The sequence below is a fragment of the Rhinolophus sinicus genome, chromosome 3 (genome assembly GCF_057876585.1).
Source record: "Rhinolophus sinicus isolate RSI-liver-muscle chromosome 3, RSI-T2T, whole genome shotgun sequence".
NCBI lineage: Eukaryota > Metazoa > Chordata > Mammalia > Chiroptera > Rhinolophidae > Rhinolophus > Rhinolophus sinicus.
In genome coordinates, this window is record NC_142503.1 from 11157764 (window position 1) to 11178153 (window position 20390).

The 20390-nt window shown below is 41.8% G+C and overlaps 1 protein-coding gene across 1 annotated transcript in view; it reads right to left on the bottom strand.

The window, feature by feature from the left end:
- RETREG1 (reticulophagy regulator 1) overlaps positions 1 to 20390 on the bottom strand; it is a 113356-nt gene that overhangs the window by 62443 nt on the left and 30523 nt on the right. Inside the window, exons 2-3 of the mRNA XM_019753537.3 lie at positions 16620 to 16726; positions 11078 to 11108 (exon numbers count right to left, since the gene is read on the bottom strand). Coding sequence (XP_019609096.3) covers positions 11078 to 11108; positions 16620 to 16726 — 138 coding nt within the window. The remainder of the gene's footprint in view (positions 1 to 11077; positions 11109 to 16619; positions 16727 to 20390) is intronic.

Genomic DNA, 20390 nt, shown 5'->3' on the forward strand with positions numbered 1-20390 from the left:
GGGCACATGTAACAGCCTTCTCCTTGCAACACTGCCCCTGGCTTCCAGGCATGGGGTCTTCACGACATTTCTCGACCCTTCTGCCCAGGCGTTTCCCTTTTCCAGCTCTCCTTGCCCAGTGGGAGCAGTCTCCCAGGCGGGCTGGCTTCCTTGTCCCCTCCCACTGCCTCAGACGTGATCACTTGGGCCATCACCTCTCTCGCCCTCCTTGTTTGAGGACGCAGATGTCCCGTTAATTGAGCTCAAATTGTATTTCAACGGACAGAGATGTGACCCAGCAAACCTACCCGCCACATTTCCAAAGGCAGCTGGTTCTCCTCCATATTAAGGAACAGTACATTCGTTTACCATCGCTGTGAATTACCAACTTCAGTGGCTTAAAACCACACAGATTTATCATCTTACAGTTCTGGTGATCAGAGTTCAAATGCTGGGCTGCATTCCTTCTAGAGGCTCTGGGGGAGAATCGCGGCCTCTTCCACTTCCCAGGGGCTGCCTGCATTCCTTGACTCGTGGCACCATGCCCATTGTCAAAGCCAAAAGCTCAGCATCTTCTCTCCAGACCACCTGCTCCCTCTTATAAAGACCCTTATGATTACATTGGGCCACCTGGATAATCCAGGGTAATCTCACCATCTTATTGTCCTACCTTACTCACATCTGCAAAGTCCCTTTTACCATGGAAGGAACATAGTCACGGTTCTGGGCATGAGAGGCAGACATCTTTGCGGGGGGGGTTCAGGGGTATGGGATGGATGTGGAGGGGTTACTCAGTCTACCACAAATACTCCAAGGTCTCCAAGACAGGCTTCCGCAGCGTATCTTTTGCACACTTTCTAACAAGCAGGGACCTCTGCCCTCAATATTTCACAGGTCAATTCACACCTAGAGGCCAAGAACTCACCAAGAAGTCCTTTCTCCATGAAAGTGCAAACTAAGCAATTTTTTGAAATTCAAGATTCAATACTGAGAGCTCTACACGTGCATGTGCATGTGTGTGGCGGCGCGGGAGGGGGACCCACATGTTCCCATTTATTTCCAACAGAGGAGAAAGTATTAAGTCAGGGACCAGTGAGGAAAGGAGAGACTCCTGAGAGCACATAATCAACAACATTCGAAAGATTTCATAAGAGAGTGGATAGAAATAAGGCGTAAAATGGCGGTGCACTCAAAGTGGCAGTGAGTTCTTAGCGGCCTCAAAATCATCAGCTTGTTCCTAAACTAAGAAGCACAGTCATCTGTCATTGACTTGTGAACTTCCTCCCCACTCAGTCTGTCTTATTCTCCACTGATGCGTCCTTCTATCACTTCTCTTACTCCCTGTTCATGTTTTCCACTCCCCCCACCACCTTAAAATATATGCGGACCCATGCATATGTGTGCATGTATACGAACACAATCTTTAATTGTGTTTTCTTCTTGGAACTGGAGCCGTACTAATGTTTTTGCCCTGATGAAATATGCAGGTCCTAGCAACACTTTGGAGCCAGGAAGCTAGCTAGCTAGGTTTCAACAGTAGCTATTATTCTTCGCTTCTACAACCTGCGGCTGTCCCATCTCTTATGCGCCCTCTAGTGGCGGCCAGCACAAGAACAGGGCAGGTCCTGCAAGGAAGTGTTACTAAAATACGTGTCAGAACCCAAGAACCGGTACAGATTTTACACAAGCTTTCAAATATACAGTATACAGGGCACTGTTCACTTTATGTGTTAGGCGTTTCTTTTTGTGATCTTTGGTACTGCCCTGTAGTAAACTCAAACTCCCAGAAGCAATGGTCTGTCTGGTCAAAAAAAAAAAAGTCCAGTGAAAATAGAATGTATAAATAAATTGTGCTATGGTCACGTGATGAAATATTACACAGCAACAAAAAAACGCAGCGGAGCTATACACAGCAACATGGATTAATTTTTCTGAAAACTGTTTAGTGCTAACACACTAGTTCTAGAAGACTATACAAATATGGTACCACTTTTATAGACCTCGAAAACAAAAATTTTATGTAGGAATACATGTAATTTAAATATATGTATATTTATACATATATTTATATGTATATTTATACTCTATATTCATATATTTGTATGTATACACACATTATATGTATATATTTTAAAAAGCAAAGGAACGAACAGCAAAAAATTCAGGACTATGCTTGCTTTTGGTGTGGGGAGGGAGGAGGGGAGGGAGACACACCAGTGTCAGCCCTGGTTGGCAGAAAGGTTCCCGTGTGTTCGTTTTATTGTAATGTCTTACAACTTATGTGTATATTACATATATTCTTCAACATATCAAATATGATCACTAAAATATACCTAAAGAATATGTACAGGTAGGTAGGTAGATTGATAGATTGACACATTGACAGCTGATATCTGAGAGATGGACAGACAGACAGATAGGCCAACAGAACCCAGGTATATGTCTTTCAGAAGAGAACGCGATGTCTTCCCAGATCCATTCCTGTTTGGCCCAAAAACTACAGTTTGGAGCATAAGGCTGTGGAGATCAGTCTTACTCTGGACAGAAAGAGTTCCCAAGTTTTACTTAAAGAAAACATTCTTGGAGGCTGGGTACCTAAATCATGAGCATATGCATTTAGCCCCCTTCACCTGTATCAAGAGGCTTCAGTGTGATTGTCGCTGAGCCTCCGATAGGAAGAATTAAAGGACTTTTATACCACCCCTCGCATACCACCTGACCTTGGAAATAACAATGTCACTTTATTACTTAACAATACATTAGTCGTTTTTCTTCACCCCAATCCTATGAGACTTAGTGCCAAGGAACACGGGGGCTGGTCGGGCTACAATGCCTCTGACTTATTTCTGAGGCTCCATCCATCCCCTCCTTGGAGCTCAGCTGCTTCTCTGGACTTCGGCCCTGACCTTTGTTTCAATGACTGGGCCGTGCCAGTCTCTCTCCTTGGAACCGGAACCCCATCGCTGGATGGCAGCTCTCTGGCACTTAGGTGAACCGAATACCTGGCGCGGCGCTGCTTGCACGTGCCACCCTCCACATCTCCAGTCACTGGCCCAGCCCTGCCTGGTACGACACCCTCCTCCCCCTTTCAGCGACCCTCTTACCTCTCCTCATGATAAAGGCTATGCATGTTCCTTACAGAGAAAGAATAAGGGGCAACAAAATCAAGAAAACAAAATCCACCTGTATTCCCTTCACACGGAGATATCTTATTTATATACCAACATGGAATTATAATGTACTGTGCATTATACCTCCCCGCACTTGCTATAAATCTACAATTTTTTTTGTAATTAGCAATAAAGGGTAAACTTTCATATCCCTAAATATTCTTTTACAACATGATCTGAATTAGCTATATAATATCCTATTTATTCCAGTTACTATGCCTGCATTAAAACAAACAAACAAACAAAAAACCTTAATGATATAAAACAAAAATCAGTCTCATACACAGCTTCTACCTCAGGGCCTTTGCACTTGCTATTCCACCCGCCTAGAAGCTCTTCTTCCAGACATGTTTCACTACCTCACTCCTTCAAGTCTCTGCTCAAAAACCTTGTTCAGGAAGGTCTTTCCTGGGCACTTCATTACACTCGACCCTCCCTGCCCTCCTTCACACTCTCTAATCCCCGCAGTTGCTTTAGTTTCCCTGAAACAAGGTTCACCATCTAACGTTATCTATTATAGTACGTATTTATTTTCCGGCTCACTCACTAGAACGTCAACTACATTCTACACGAGGACACGGCTGTTTGTCTGTTGTTGCCTGTTTTCCTTCCACAAATGTCTAGAAGTTCTGGCAATAAAGACATTCAATAAATACTTGTTGAAAGGATCAATAAATGAATAAGCACATATATATATAAGCTTACAAAAAAACTGGAAGAAAATAAAATTGAAAGTGAATTTAATTTCTGGGTAATGGGGTTATGAGGGATTTGGGTTTTCACCTTTTAATAAGTTTCCAATATTTTCAGTTTTCCAAATTAGCATTATTACTTTTTAAAAAATAAATTCACATTTTAAACATTATTAGGCAAATATGACTATAACAATGTTTGGGAACTATATATATATATAGAGAGAGAGAGAGACAGAGAGACAGAGAGAGAGAAAGAGAGAGAGAGAGAGAGAGAGAGAGAGAGAGAGAGGCTTCCAACTACCTGTGAAGTCTTAATGTATATTCAAATAATTGCAACATAAGCAGTGAAGAGAAATGTTAACTACTAGTCATTCTTCCTTCTCTGGTCATTTAAATTTACTGACGCAAGAATGCTATTAGGAAACAATTCGTATAGTGTAATTATTTTAGATATTTATAAGGGAACTACATTTTCAAATACTTAATAACTTAGGCTCTAAATCTGCAAACATGGACTAAAATGGTCAGAGCTGGAATTGTCATTTGTTATCAAGTGGCGGTTGAGACCCCAGGGGCTGCCATGGGGAATGACAATGTACATATTGTCATTTCACTTATGCAAAGATGTAGTTCTAAAATAATGGGGGAAACGGTGATTGAACTCGTGTCAAATCAGATTACTATGGAATTACATTAAACGTTCATTTATTTAATGAAAATGCTAATTTAATTTAATGAAAAGTACAACCAAGTGTAATACTGAGTGCTTTTCACCTAGGAGCCCTAGGTACGAAGTCATTTAGGGTCACCTGAGGGCTGCTGTCCCCAGGGAGCCGGACCCCTGGGATTTTGCCCATGTTTTGACTTGATAAATCTGCTTGAATATAAGGAGCATGTGTTACTCATGAAAGGAATACGCAGCCAGGAACAGGTCTAACAATTCACAGCTCTTGTCAGCGAAGCCAGTGGGTGATGAAATGCATTTCCACTTTCATTTTATTTTTAATGCCTCAAGAAATTTATCAGTTACTGTCAGGAAGATCCACGTCTATCGCATGGAGGTCTTGTCCCCTGAACACAAAACCCAGGCATGTACTTTAGTTTGACAGACACCTGAGAGAAAAGAATGGCCCTTAAATGTCTAGCATAAGGCATTTTTAAAAACTCATAAGTAATCTTTTCCATAGGTGCACACCGATGGTGAAGAAGAAAGCAGAATTCTCCACACCACTGTCCTCCAAAACAGCTTTGAAAACTGCTTATCGTCCTGTGTTCTGTGCTTGTCTGCAAATGGGGTAATTTTCAAAGTACCACTTTTAAGAAATGAACACAACAGAATGGAATCCGGATGAAGAACTTTGAGGAACTTTCAGACCCTTCTCAGTAGCTCTGGCTAAGAGCTATCTATCCGGCAATGAATGGATCTGCTCTTTCCTGAAAGAGGAAGAAAAGGGCTTTCTCTCCATTGTGAAACACATACTACAGAATTGTGCTCATTTATTATTTTTTTAAAGGGAATAAAAGGCCTATTTGGATTTTTATTTTGGCAGGGTAGAGACTTTAAAAGTGGTGCTTAGCTCCCAGGCTACCCCAGACTTCCGTTGCCAAAAACTTACCCAAGCACATAGATATGCTTATGCTACAATCCAGCATATTCTGAATTTAAGTGAATTTTTCTTTCCCTGAGGAAAATAATTTTTTTCCTCATTTAATGCAACCTAATGTATCCTTTATAGCAAGGTTTTCTTTTAAAACTCATGGAGATGTGTGGGTCCCCGTCTATAGTTCTGATTGCAATTAAACTAAAAAATGCAGCTTTCAAATAGTATGCCTTATTAGAAAGGTACAAAGCAGAAAAGTTACAAAATACAGGTTATAAACACATTAAAAAATTCTAAAACTGTAAAATCCAGTAGTGTCAATGCACGAGTCAGAATTATTGCTGCGCCAAAACAACAAAGACAGCGACTCTTAAGCTACCATGTTAAAAAGAAACAACGGGCCCAAAATGGAGTCACTGGTGTTAAGCTCATGTCTCCAAACCAATATTTAGTACACGTCCTAACTGCAGTTTCAACCTTCCCCAGGAATGTAATCTTAACTGGTCAGCCTAGAATTTTCTGGTGAGCACCAATGAGATCATCTGCCACATGGGCCCTTGCTTTCCATCCCCCAAAGGAAGATGAGGTAATAGCTTTCCTTATTCCTTCGCCCTTCTGCCTATAAAAGCCTTCCAATTTGTACAACTCCTTAGAGCTCCTTTCTATTTACTGGATGAGATGCTGCCCAATTCATGAAATGGTCAATAAAGCCAATAAGATCTTTAAGATGTACCAGGTTGAATTTTTGTTGTTTAACACATGTGACTATTTAATGCTTTTTACTTGGTAATTCACCCTGTCTATGCAATTTTGATGAGTAATGATGATTCATAAATACAGAACACACAGTTTACACACTAAAGTCTATTCCTCTGAGGAGACAGTTTGGCAAATGCTAGATGACTTTTCACTTTTAACAGAGACATAATATTGTGCTCAAGGATTTAATTAGACATCTCTTACTTAAATGCCCCAACTCGCTCTGAGCATATGAGCCGGGGCAAGCTCAGAACTTGGGTTTTACAACCAGAGATTCTTGGCTCCTCTTCCAGGGGGTTGGGTTAGGGGGGAGAACCAGCTAGAATGCTTTGGTAGCTATGTGGACACTGACAGGACAAAGGGCATTTCATCCCATGAAGTGGGACCACACAACTGCTTCTCCTGAGAGCAGGTGAGAGAGAGTCAGGCTAATGGGAGCCATCCTGCAATGTGACCAAGCTAGAGGTAAAGAGCTCACAACTGCTAATCCGTGCTAGCTCTACAAAGACTGACTGTGAACTCTGCTGTGCTTGAGGTAAGGCAACTAGAGCTGATGCCCCTTACACCACTGAAAAGCCACCTCCACTTCCTGTAAAGGATACTCTGCAAGAGGCAAGAAGTCTGTTAGAAAGTCCCAGAGCCCACAGCCATAATATTCAAAATCATTACTTGCCATGAAAAATACCTGTATTTTCTGTAATTTGGCACTGAACAATGAAACAAGATTTACGATGAGAACAGCTCCTTAATCTGGGTTATAATGTATAAAACTATTAAAGAACTAGGTAAAAATTTTTTTTGAATTATTGATATGTGTGTAAGTAAAGTCACTTCTTTCTAATTTACACTTACTTAGAAAAACTTGGCCTAACTGAAAACAATTTTGTGTTTAAAAGATATTGAGCACAGTTTTTCCTTTGTTAACTGAGGATTTTATTCAGTCAGCGGCAGCAGTCACATGCAGAAATAAAAAGCTTAACATTATACTATGTATGGATCAAGTTTCATTTCAATACTAGGAACAAGTAGTCATAAAAGACGTTAATTTGGTTAGGTTGACAGACAGCTCTGTATAAATCCTGTTCACAGATTGTAGAGTTAGTGCTTGTTGTTTATGAAAAAATGGGTCAAGCATGAGCCCTTCTTGGAATTTCCTCACTGAGAATCACGTTTACACGGAATTAATTTTCCAGGTACAAAAATCAATATGTGAATAACATCTGATTAAAATTGATCCAATCTTTATTGTTGACGACGATATTGGAAATTAGACGCTGGCTCTACCGTTATGTACTATCCTAAGGTTAACACATCCTTCTCGTTACGTAATTACCATTTTGTTGTTGTGGTACATTTAAAATGTACTCCATTAGCAACTTTCAAGTATATAATACAGTGGTAACTACAGTCCCACACTGTATACATTAGCTCCCCAGAACTCATTCCCCTTGTAACAAAATTTGTATCCCTTCGACCAACATCTCCCCATTTCCCCACCCAGCAGCCCCTCACAACTACCAATCTACTCTGTTTTTGAGTTCAGCTTTTAGATTCCATATATAAGTGCGATCACACAGTATTTGGCTTTCTCTGTCTGACTTATTTCACGTAGCACAATGCCCTCAAGGTCCATCCATGCTCTCACCAATGGCAGAATTTCCTTATTTTGTAAGGGCTGAATAAATATTCTGTTGTGAATATATACCAATTTTATTTATCCATTTCATCTGCCAACAGACACGTAAGTTGTTTCCATGTTTTGGCTATTGTGAATAATGCTGCAATGAACATGGGGGTGCAGACATCTCGTGAAGATCCTGTTTTCATTTTCTTTGCATATATACCCAGAACTGGCATTGCAGGATCATAGGGTAGTTCCACTTTAATTTTTTGAGGAACCTCCATACTGTTTCCCATAGTGCCTGAACCATTTTACATTTCCACCGGCAGGGCACGAGGGTTCCCTTTTTGAGGAGCTCCTTTTTAATTTAAAAGCTTTACAATGGCTTTATGAAGAGAGAATGGTTCGTTATTTGCTTCCTTTCTAACAGTGAACTTATGATCCTTAAATGAACCAAGTAAAATCCCACGAAAAGAAGGCCTGGCTCATTCTGAGACTGAACACAAACTACTAGCCAATGCAGAGAGAGGAAAATCTAACCCTGGTTTGCTAAGCCGGGAACCCCAGCTGTGCAGGGCAAGGTGGTGATGGATGCTGATTTCTAACTACTGCCAAGTGAGGCGCGAGGCTTCTAAGCTCAGCACCTGAGACCGTGGAAGGGAAATCCTGACCCACGTGGCCCCCAGGAGCAAGACAGCATCTCTCTCTGCCTCCAAGGATCCTCTTATCCATCACTGTATTTTACCCTTAAAGTGGTTTTAAATTTTTCAATGTTAAAAACACAAGCACTATCCATACTAGATGTCAAGAATCACTGCAAACAATGTACCAAATCCTCAAAAGAATTCACGGAAAAAATATTTTAATTTCACATCTTCAGTGTGAGGCGTAGAGAAGAGAATGACACTGCACAATAGAAACTGCAGTGAAAAAATATTGGATAGTATCCCTTCTAGAGTAAAGTACATCACGTTGAAAGAGGCACTGGCCAAACAAGGACATAAATGGATGACAGTATGAAATACTGATGATTCTGACTCTGATCCCACCTCTGATCACCAATTATAATTGTGGTACCGATTCCAATGTGTGAAGCTGTTCTTTCCCCCAGACCCACCAAAGCGAGTCTCGGACTCCAACTGGATGTCCTACAATTCAACTCAACTCTGACCCTCTCTACCTGGAGACTGAGTCAGGTTCCCACAAGTCAAGAGCTCAGTTCTACAACCCCGCCCCCGCCCCTGCAGATGCCAATCACAAGTGCAGGTTATCACCTGTACTTCTGACCAACCAGCTATCGATTGTAGGTTCCCACGACCCCATCTCTCTGGGTTCGATTAATTTCCCAGAGCAGTTCACAGAACTCGGAGAAACATTTTACTGCCTGGATTACCTGTTTATTATAGAAGAATATGATTCAGAAACAGTCAGACAGAAGAGATACATAGGACAAGATTTAGGGAACACCTTGGGGAATACTCTCCCCAAACCTCCACATGTTCACCCACCCAGAAGCCTCCCAAACCCTGTCCTTTAGGGGTTTTTGGAGACTTCATTTCACAGGCATGGTTGATTCAGTCACTGGCCATTGGTGACTGATTTGACCTCCAGCCCCTCTCCCCTCCCAGAGGTCAGGGGATGGAACTGAAAGTTCTAGCCTCCTAATTAAATCCTTAGCTCCACTGGCAACCTGCGCCCATCCTTGGTGCTTTCCAAAAGTCACCTCGTTAACATAACATAAGACAGCTTTATCCCTTTCATCATACAGGAAAACCCAACGGTTTTAGGGTTTTAGGAGGTCTGAGCCAGAAACGAGACGGAGACCAAATACATATTTCTTATTACAAATCACAAGATCACAAACACAAATCTCTCATATTACATCATAGACTTTTTAGGACTGGGAGGGATATTCAAAATGGTTCTCTCTCTTACTTTCTCATTCAGCAGATGAGAAAATTTGAGGTCGAGAGAGACATGAACTTGGCAAGACCACTAACTGGAGGGGTTGTTGAAATTAGGACAGAGGATTAGTTGCACCTGAATATACATGTAGGTGATTCTGAAGTGAATGAGACCTTTGCCAAAAAAGGTTATTTCCATTATCATGCCCTTCCCCAAGCACTAAAATGTTACAAATCTAAAAAACAAAGAAGAAAACAGAAAAGCCATATAAGGAGCCACTCACTCCTTGACCAAACTCAATATGAGCAAAGTGAGTTCACTGGTCCTGCTGGCTTGCTAATATTTTCTCCAAATGATTATCAAACACTGAAAACAGCTTTGATAATAAGTGCGAAATTCTCAAAAGCGAGCAGAAGGGTTATAAAATTACCCTTTACACCTGAAATAAGCATTATTTCCAAGAGCACAGCTTTTAAAGTTACATTATACAAAATACCAAGTTATGTTTTTCTCCCCATGGGATTTTAATGGCATTGTTTTGTCCTACTTTTTGTGCATTCATTTCATGCTGTCCACTTTGATATAAATCGAGCACCCCAACCACCTCTCTTTAAGGATATTTTTAAGGCAGAATTAAAAAAAAAATAAGTAAGTACCTATAAAATTCATTTTACTAGGCTATTAATCCTTATGCTTTCCTCATTTCTCCACTTCTCATATGCACAGTTGGTGAAGTGAATTATGTTCCCCTCATCACCTGCCCTTGCTCTTTTCTCTCCCACTTGCAAACAGCACTTTACTTCAGGATGGGTGACGCCAAACAAAAAGGGAAACGACTTGCCTCTGGCTGGGCAAGGAGTCAAGAGGTTGGCCGACATTTGCTGCATCCGCACCCCCAAGAGCTTCGCACCTGCTCCTCCCACCCCAAAGTCCTACAACTGACAGCATGTTAACCTCCAGGAATGTTCCAGCAGAATCCCACGCTTGTGTTGCCCTGTTCTTCTCCCACTACAGCAGTGCCGTTCCCACCCCAAAATGAATCCTGAGAGGAAATCCCCAATGAAAACGCCTCCTCCCTTCACGTCCAGTCCACACACTGTGGGTGTCACAATATATCAACGTTGCTCAATATTATAGCAAGATATGAACTATTCCTTAGAACGAGGCTTATCTTGATCCTTGCCCTCAGTTCAATTGAATTTTCTTGTATTTTTCCTATTTTTGTACATCACTATAGGACTGAGGTCCCCGTCACTAAAATATTATTTCAGAGACCCATCTTGGCAGCTCCGTCACCTCCCCCACCCGGCCTTCCATGAGCCACAACACTGAGACGAAGGTCCCTACCTTTCACTGAGGCTCCTCCACAACTGCGCACCTGCAACAAGGAAAGTAAAACGTGAAACTTAACCAAGGTATTGTTCTGTGGAGGCATTTCTCAACTTAGAAATACTCCGCCCTATTTAACATGCAATGCTTAAATCTTTAAACTCTAGAAACCATCCAATCACACAGCGTATACCTTCGATACCATAACTAATTCAGGCAACTAGTCCACAAATATTTATCGAGATCCTACAACATGCAAATCACTTGACTAGGTACCATGGGGGATGGAACACTGTAGAACACAGGGACCTGGCTTGGGGACCAGACTTCCCAGTGGGGCAGGCAAAACCTGCACGCAAGTAGACATGAACCAACATAGGGGGTGTAGAAACTATACAAGCAGCACAAACCATGAGAGTTTAGGGAAGACAGAAAATGTGGCTGCTCAAGAAAACAACAATAACAGGTGGCATGAAAGTGAGCTGTGACGTGGTATTGACAAAAGGGGACCGAAGGCATCTTATTTGAGAAAGATTTTTATCTATGAGTATTTATTCTTTAGGTATTTAGAGCTTATATCTAGGCTCAAATGAAATCAACAGAAAAAATATATATATGTAGATCTCATTTGCTTTCTTTTTTAAAAAAATGGATGGAAATACATATTTTCTTTCTTTTTTACATTTTTTTATTGGGGAACAGTGTGTGTCTCCAGGACCCATCAGCTCCAAGTCGTTGTCCTTCAATCTAGTTGTGGAGGGTGCAGCTCAGCTCCAAGTCCAGTTGCCGTTTTCAATCTTTAGTTACAGGGGGCGCAGCCCACCATCCCATGCAAGAATTGAACCAGCAACCCTGCTGTTCAGAGCTCGCGCTGTAACCAACTGAGCCATCGGCCGCCCCTCATTTGCTTTAATTCTCCAGTAACTGTCTTCATTGGACTATGTCTTAACATTACACTCCCAGTTACCAGCTCTAACAAAGTCCAATATAAGAAATGGCCATGAGGCGGTGTCTGCATTTTCCATCAAACAAATGCCACAGATGCTGTCTCTTTTGTTCTTCAGTATTTCCTATCAAAGCTCTATGTCCTCAATTCTTCTTAAAACTTAGTCGCAGGGAAAAGTTTCTCAGAATGGCTCATATCCTTTCCTCGGATGATTAGAACTGTGCGGTTGGTGCTGTTTCCCCTTCTGCCTTGAATCGCCAGTCAGCTCAGGGGTAAAGCTGGTGCTCAGTCACGGTCACCACGTCAGACTGACTCCTGCTCTCCTGCTAGGCCTCTCGTAAGCAGCCTTAGTTTCTATATTCTGCCTCCATTTTGTAAGCTGCCTCCCACATTTTGCAGTCAGATGGCATATCAAAACAAAGAAAACAAACAACACAAAAGACTCCAAGGAATGATGAACACTCGTGAGGTCTCAACTAATGTTGGAAGGTTGGACGGACTAAATTCTAGAGGCACCAACTCACCTTGTCATATGACATTTCTCTGACAACAATGGAGCCAAGAGTGGAGACAGTGGTTCACAGTGTGGCCTGTTTGCGTGTTTGTTTTGTGATTAAAAATTGGAAAGAATGAGTGTGGCTGCTGGCAACGGGACAGGGACCTTTCGAAGGGTAAGGACAGCATCACCGCAGTCGCTAAGCGCAGGCCAGGTAGGGGCTGCCCAGGGCCGAGGGACAGTGCAAAGGCAAGAGGCTGAGCAGGGAGACACTGAACTGGGGATGAAGAGCTGGTTCAACAGGAGCACAGGGCGGCAGCCTGGCCAGAGGGTCCACTGAGGACTGACTTTCAGCCTCTGTAAGGGTTGGAGGTCAAAGGCTAAGGTCAAAGACGAGGCCACATGAAGAGGTGATGGAATCTGGACTGATGTACAAATCATCAGGGTATAAGTCAGAATGACAGAGAAGGGACTGTTCACAAGCCACGGTGGCTCCATGTTCAATAGCAGCCAGAACGTGGCACAAATACATGGTGTGGCTTTCACAGGGGAAAGGGTGGGAAGAGACAGGGGTTGCAAATGGGGGAGCCTGCTGAGCCCGCCTGCCTCCCACTGCCCAGGGCAGTAGTTGAAGAGCATCTTAAAGAGAGCTGGGGCGGGAACCTAGTTCTTCTGCAATGAGAGAGAAGCAGGAGGAGGTTAGGGCAGAGTCTACGGCTGCAGGAGGCTTTCCCACACTGCAGAAGAGTCCTCCAGAGCCCAGACGCAGGGGCTAAAGCAGGAACTACACCCTCAAAGTAAACAACAGCAGGAGTGAGAGAGAAACCCACCGCGGCTAGCTAGAGGGTGCTCGTGCTGGAGACCTGGGTTCCTGGAGCTTTCGCACAGATTAACTCACAAGGAGGAGCTCCATACTTTCACTCACCTATTTCATATGAAGCATCTAAGACGGTACTAGAGATAATAATGGAGGGGAAGGACAGATACAATTAAGTACTTAACAATAGAAGCTTAATGTCTTTTCCCAAAAACGTTGTGGGAGGAGGGGAAGTCGAGCGATGGAAGGAGATCCTCCTTTCCTTGTAATTGGTGCTATAAGCCAGGGTAGCTAATGAGAGTGTCTGGCAGTTCTGGTTGAAGCCATGGCATTACCATAATGGCATCTGGATCTAATTTGAGGCCGATTCTGGGCCTCTAAAACACCAATTCATCACAGCCGGGCCCTGGGGCTGCAAGGCCTGTCAAGTTGGGCTCCCGCCAACTATTTACAGGCCTCAAATGAGTCTTTGTCCTAGAAGACTGCTTAAGGGGACGAAGCAGGCAGCAGTGTTTCTTCAGCCATAGACTGAGGAGCGCTAGGAAAGCGTTAATCCCGTTTCTCCCTCCACCCTCACCCCCCTTCTCTTTTTACGCAGCAGTAAATGCTGTATTCAGAGCAATGTCACCCGGGGAAAACCCTGACAGAAACACTGGCCTGTGATAAATGTCTACCCCACGGGATGGAGCGTGAGCGCTCCACTTGGGCAGAGAGACCGGGGTGCGTGTGGACCCCACTGGAAGCCTGGCACCTACAAGAGGCCCTGGCACACAAAGGCGCTCACAGACTTACTGACAAGGGCACAAACCCCATGTGGTTCCGGTTATGTGTCAGAGTTAAACAGACTGTTACTGTGCCTGGAGAACTGCTATTTTACACTCTTATTCGACCCTCACACAGCCGTGTGGTAGGTGTTGGATTTTCCCATTTCACAGGACAAAGAGGTTCAGATTGTGTAGGATGCTGAACAGTGGCTCCCAAAGGCATCAGCTCTTAATCCCTGGAACCTGTAAAATGTTACTTTGCATTGAAAAGGGATTTACCGGAAGCAATTAAGCTAAGAACCATGGGTTTATTCTGCATCATCCAGATGGACCCCAAATGCAATCACAAGTGTCCTCGTAAGAGGAAGGCAGAGGGAGACCGGACACAGACAGGAAGAGGAGAAGGTAATGTGACCGTGAAGGCAGGGACCAAAGTGTGACACAGCCATAAGCCAAAGACGCCATCAACTGCCAGCTGGAAAAAGAAGGGAGTAGAACTTTCCCTAGAAGAGAATACAGCCCCAACAACACCTTGACTTTGGCCCAGGAACACTGATTTTGTACTCTTGGCCTCCAGAACTGTGAGAGAAGAAATTTCTGTTGTTTTGAGCCACCAAGTTTAGTAGCAGCCACAGGAAACTAATACCGTCTACGAAGGCTCAGAAATGAAGTGAAGGAGCTCAAGAACCAGACCCTTTAGGCTCGTATTCTTCCAACTCTAGCACCTTAATTTTTTAGAGGACTGAGTCTTTGCAATGCAGATGTTTCCAGCAATTGGTGAATATGAAAGTTCTATATTTGCAAGAACATTAAGCCAATAAGTCAGTGCTGCAAACAATCTCTGTGTAAGGGACCAAGCGTGAGAAAAGGATAGTTATGAAATCTTTCAATTTCATCCTCGGCCTTCCACATTTGTCTGTTCCTTGTAACTTGTCCTGGAACCAAGTTTGTTACACCACTGAAAAGATTGAGACGCTCAGCTTGCTCTGTGAGTCAACTTCCTTCACTGAGCTAAAATGACTGGGTATAAAACTTGTAAGAGGCTATTTCTTCTAAGATTTCCTTGAGGGAGGTCCTGGAGGGTGAAAATGTTACAAAGTTGATTCAAGGAAAACAGGCTGTGTAAGTTATGAATCAAGGTACAAACATGAGAACCACCAGGCATTGATGTGGCCGACCCTATACAACATCCTATAGCACTGGAATGGTCCACCTCTGTGTGGCCTTAACACATCTCGCATAAACAGAGAGTATCAGGGAAAGTGCCTGCGAGGGTGAAAAGTTGGGGAGTCTGTTCTCTGAAACACAAAAGGGGGACAGAGAGGCAGAGAGGAGAAGAGAGGGAGACGAGGAAGAACACGTGCAAGAATATAATCTTAATCTACAGATTTGTGAAAAGAGGTAACTGGACAAAAACAAATTTGTTCACCTTCCCAAAACACTAGAATGAAGGAATTACCTTCAAATCTTAAGACACACCAATGTAAAACTACACACAAACATATATTTTTTAAAAAGATAGTTAACATATGATTTAATTTAGAACTACAAAGACTTAAAATATACACTGGATTTAACCCCACCATAAAACATCATGATGGTAAATCATAACAGCTTTTATCCCTGGTCTGAGTTGGGATTTGGGAGGAGATGAGTGCCCCCCACCAAGGCCTCGGTGGCCCTGCCAGGGCTCGAACTCTGGATAGGTCTTATGTGCACGGATCCTTATGGACCCCAACCAAAATTATCCCTCCATTTGGGTTTACGTTTAGTGAAATCAAATGCCTCATTGTAACCTTCTCTTAGCTATTTTTAATCAAATCAATCATACCACATTTAGGTTCATGGGGCTCAATGTTCCAAGGACGGCTTTTTGCCCATTTACAAAACTAGCTCCAAGCCTGGTAGAAGAGGCCCCTCCGACTATGGAAAAAGTTGACTCAGATTTATAATACAGACAAATTAGTCAGAAAATACTTCAAGAAAATTTTTTAAATAATTCAAGTTCTCACTTTTAAACTTAATGTTTAAAATTAATTCATTTTTCATCACCAACTAATTAAAAAAAAATGTAACCATTACTTAATTGTCCTTAAGCCCTGAATTATATTTGTCCACTGAGGGAGGAAAAAAATTATATAAACTAGTCCATTTTCCAATGGCCCAGTTTTGTCATGTGGCATGTACTAAATATTTAACTGTTACCCTCATTGCAGCCTACTTAAGTATCAAAATGGTATTTAAAAATAACAGCACTTAGATCCAAAAGAGAAACCAACATATACAACCCTTTGGCCCAAGAGCAGCAGCTATGACTAGGGACAACATCAGTTAAATAAATAAGAAATATTAAATAGATTTAATATTTTTAATAAGTAAACATGTAATCAACATTAAAAATAGCAGTCAATGCCTGTATCATCTGGCTTTTTGCTCGTTTTCAAAAGACTATTTTGGTGAATGTGCCTACACAAAGACTGGACATTCAGGGTCTAGAAAATTAAATACCATAAAAAATGAATTCTGATTTTTCTTACCTCTCGTTCTAGACAAAACCATATCCTTTATTATTTGCATAATAACACGCCCAAGTATCATGATGGAAATCAGGTGATACACTCTCCATGGAGTCAGTGCAAGGAACCTATCACAGTAAAAACAGACAAATTGTTATTTCGGTTTCAGAATTTTCATCTTTTTTTTTCCAAATTAGGTTGTTTCTGCCACAGGAAATAAAAAATACATTCAACAATGATTTCACTTTTCAAAAGCCCAATGTGACCACATGAAAGTTATTTAATAGGCATCAAAGTCAGCAAAATAAAAATGCTTGTACCATGTGTATTTTTGTGCTAGGTTTTCTGTTCTAAACCCTAATTTGGACAGAGGATCTGCTGGCCTGGGTATGGCCCAAATATTGCTCTGCTAACAGATGGAGAATGGAATTGACCTGAAACAGAATTATGATGGGCTAAAAAGGCAGAGCTGCAGGGTTTTCTAATACGCACAGCAGAGCTACCGTAGATGCCCTATACTTGGCTCTCCTCTGTTTCTTTTTCCTCTATGCCATATTCATTTCTTTAACTACTACCCCCTACCCACCAATTTCTTTAAAAAAAAATAGCAGTTATTAAGGATCCAATTTTCTAACAAGCTTTCTCTTTAAGATCACTACCCTTTTGTGTATCTGCCCACCTCCTCTCCAGAGGAAAACAAAGAATCCTTTATCATGAGGCGCACAAACCCTACAGTACTTTTTTTTTTTTTTTAATTGGACTTATAAAGAAATGGAAAGTCACAAGGAACTCTGAGGCTTCATATAGAGGTCAAAGCCCATTTTACACAAGTTAATTGACTACGTTGCCAATTAATATTAACTTTGATGTAATCATAACGCATAGAAAAATTAACTTAACAAATGTCATTCAATGCTAACTGCAAGGCACTGTAGAGAATATAGTGAATTCAAAAACACATGAATACTGCTTTCTAGAAACTTACTTCCCCATCAGAGAGACTAACACAGACTGAGCTAACAAAACCCAAGGCAATGAGTCTTAGGTGCTATAATAGAACATGAGCAAAGAGTACAAGGAAGCAAAGAGAAGTGGCTTAACTACGTTAGGGGAAAATTTACAGAAGTGGCATATGAACTTGGTCTGGGAGGATGGATGCAATTCAGAGGAAAACAGAGGCTGCTCCCATTGGAGGATACAACATGAACAGAAGATCAGAGTCAGGGAAGGCTGACATGTGCCCGGGGCATGCCAAGTGTTCTGAAGTGGCCCCAGCAGGAGGAGACAGATAAAGGAGAGTGCTGGGAGACTGGCAAAGGGAGAACAGACTGAGGAAACAGTCTGGGGGCAGACACTGTGCAGGCTCTGAATGATAAACTAGGGCATTTGTCTTAATGATACCAGCAATAGAGAGAAAGCCAAAGGTATAGGACAGGAAAATGAAATGCTGAGTGATTTAGGAAAATGCCTTGAGGCTGCAGAGAGGACGAGGTGGGATAGGCAAGAAGCATGGAGTCCAGGACATTTACCAGAAGGTCATGCAATGTGTTTGGTAAGAAATGGGCAACATGAGCTACTGGTGAAGTTGTGTGTAAAGCCTTCTACCAGAGGTGGGCAGCCCAAGTTTCCAGTTTGGTTCTAATGTTAACTGTGTATGACATAAGTTAAATGAATAAAATGAGTAAAATGAGTGGGTAGAACAGTGGGCTTCTTAAATATTGGTCTGCAACTGCCACCAGGTTGACTGCCTGGAAAGCATGTTAAAATACAGATTCCCAGACCCCAGGGTCCTCCTCTCGGTCCTCTAAAACAGGTAGTCTAATTACTAGTATTTAAATTCAATAAATATGTATTTATGGATTGCCTACACTGAGCCAGGCACAGCGCTACCAAAAGGGAATTAATGGTGAACAAGAAGCACAGAGGGAAGGAACAGACATTAAAAAACAAAACAAAACAAAACATAATGCCAATATTCATGACTTTGGTAACAATTTTTCCTCCACTATCCAACCACTGCTTACTCTATTTTTTGAGTTCCCATGTTTGTTTTAATCAAGATTTTTTTTTGTGTGTGTGTGTTTATTTTCTTTTTGGCCTACTGCCTCCCTATCGGTTTATGATTAATTCTTGCTATCATCTGCGTGCCAGGCTCACTTGGTATTCCTCACCTCATAATTCCAAAAATTTTCATGGTGACCCACAGTAAGAAATTCATTTACATCTAAATATATACAAATAAAACCAAAATTTAAAAAAATAATATTTATCCTCACAATCTGTGATGCCTTCTGGTACTTTCCATTCAGCACTACTTTATTTTTAAATGCTGACTGTGACTCACTAAAGTGACTCAGGATCCACACACGAGTTGTCACTCACAGTTTGACTCACACTGCATCAGAGGGAATCTGCAAACGTTAGCTTAGTGTGTTTTGGCCTTCTTTGCAGAATCAGGCAAAGCCCTAGGAGAGAGAGAAAGTTCCCTCAAGTGTAAAGGTCCTTAGAGCTAGCCAGGGAGAAGTCATTTAAATATGAAGAAAGAGAGAGAAGGGGGGGGGGGGGAGAGAGAGAGAGAGAGAGAGAGAGAGAAAGAAAGAAAGAGCAAGCAAGAAAGAAAGAAAGGGGCAAAACCAACTGAAACAGTGAATCTCATTAGTTACTCTTTTAGTGGAAGTTGCAATCTTCCAGGAATAGAAAAATTAGGTAATGACAGGACTTCACCCCAGAGCCAGGCTTCCAGAAAACCTCATTTGAAGACCACTGCCATAGCAACTCGAAAGAGCACTGAAGATGATGCCCCCATGTATCCTGGCATGTTGGCCAAGGGTCTCAATAATTACTACGAATCCTCAGCCCCATGAGAAAGCCACCCAACAACTGCCTGGGGAAGGGGCGGTAATGCCAAAATTGCATGGGGTCACATGACGGTTTCTTTGGTAGGTTAGCGTCTTTGAACCCCCAAAATTAAGTACAGACATGTTTCGAGAAATGAATCCCTAATATTAATAATTTGGATCTAGAAAAACCTGCACATTTGGTGTTTTAATTATTTACACTATCTAAGATGATTCACAGCTCATGGCTCCAATTTAAAATATGTAGTTGTATAATTCAGAATTGTGATTTGAAATTAAAATCTTAGGCACACTTTGAGTTGAATTCATTTTATAGAAGTTGCCCGATACTTGGGAGGGCTTGGGTTGTTAGATGTCATTTTTCTAAGCTTCTACTTTGGTAAATTTCAAACACATACAAAAAGGGAGGCTAAGGTAAAATAAACCCAGCCTCCACAATTGTCCATTCACAGCCAATCTCGTTTTATCTATATTCCCGCACACTAAGCTCTACCCCTCATCCCCCACCCCCCACCCCGAGATTATCTGAAGCAAATCCAAAATATCATATAATTTGCAAATATTGCCATTTAACTTTCAAAAAAGGACTTTATAACCTAAAAACAATACTATCATGCCTTAAAAATTGTTTTAATTCCTTAATGTCATCAGATATTCTGTCAGCATTCCCATTTTCCCAATCATCTTTTGCACACACATGCACACACGCACACACATGTACACACACACTAAACGGATGAAACAGGATTTTAAAAAGTCATACAATGAAATTGAGAGATGCACGTTTTAGGTTTCCTGTAATTTACAGGTTTCCTCCCATCTCTCACTCTCTCTTTCTTTTTGGCTTGAAATTTTTTGTGGAAGAAACAGACTCATTTGTCCAGTCAAGTTTTCCAGAGGCTGAGACTTGCTCACTGTATCCTTGTGGTTTCAT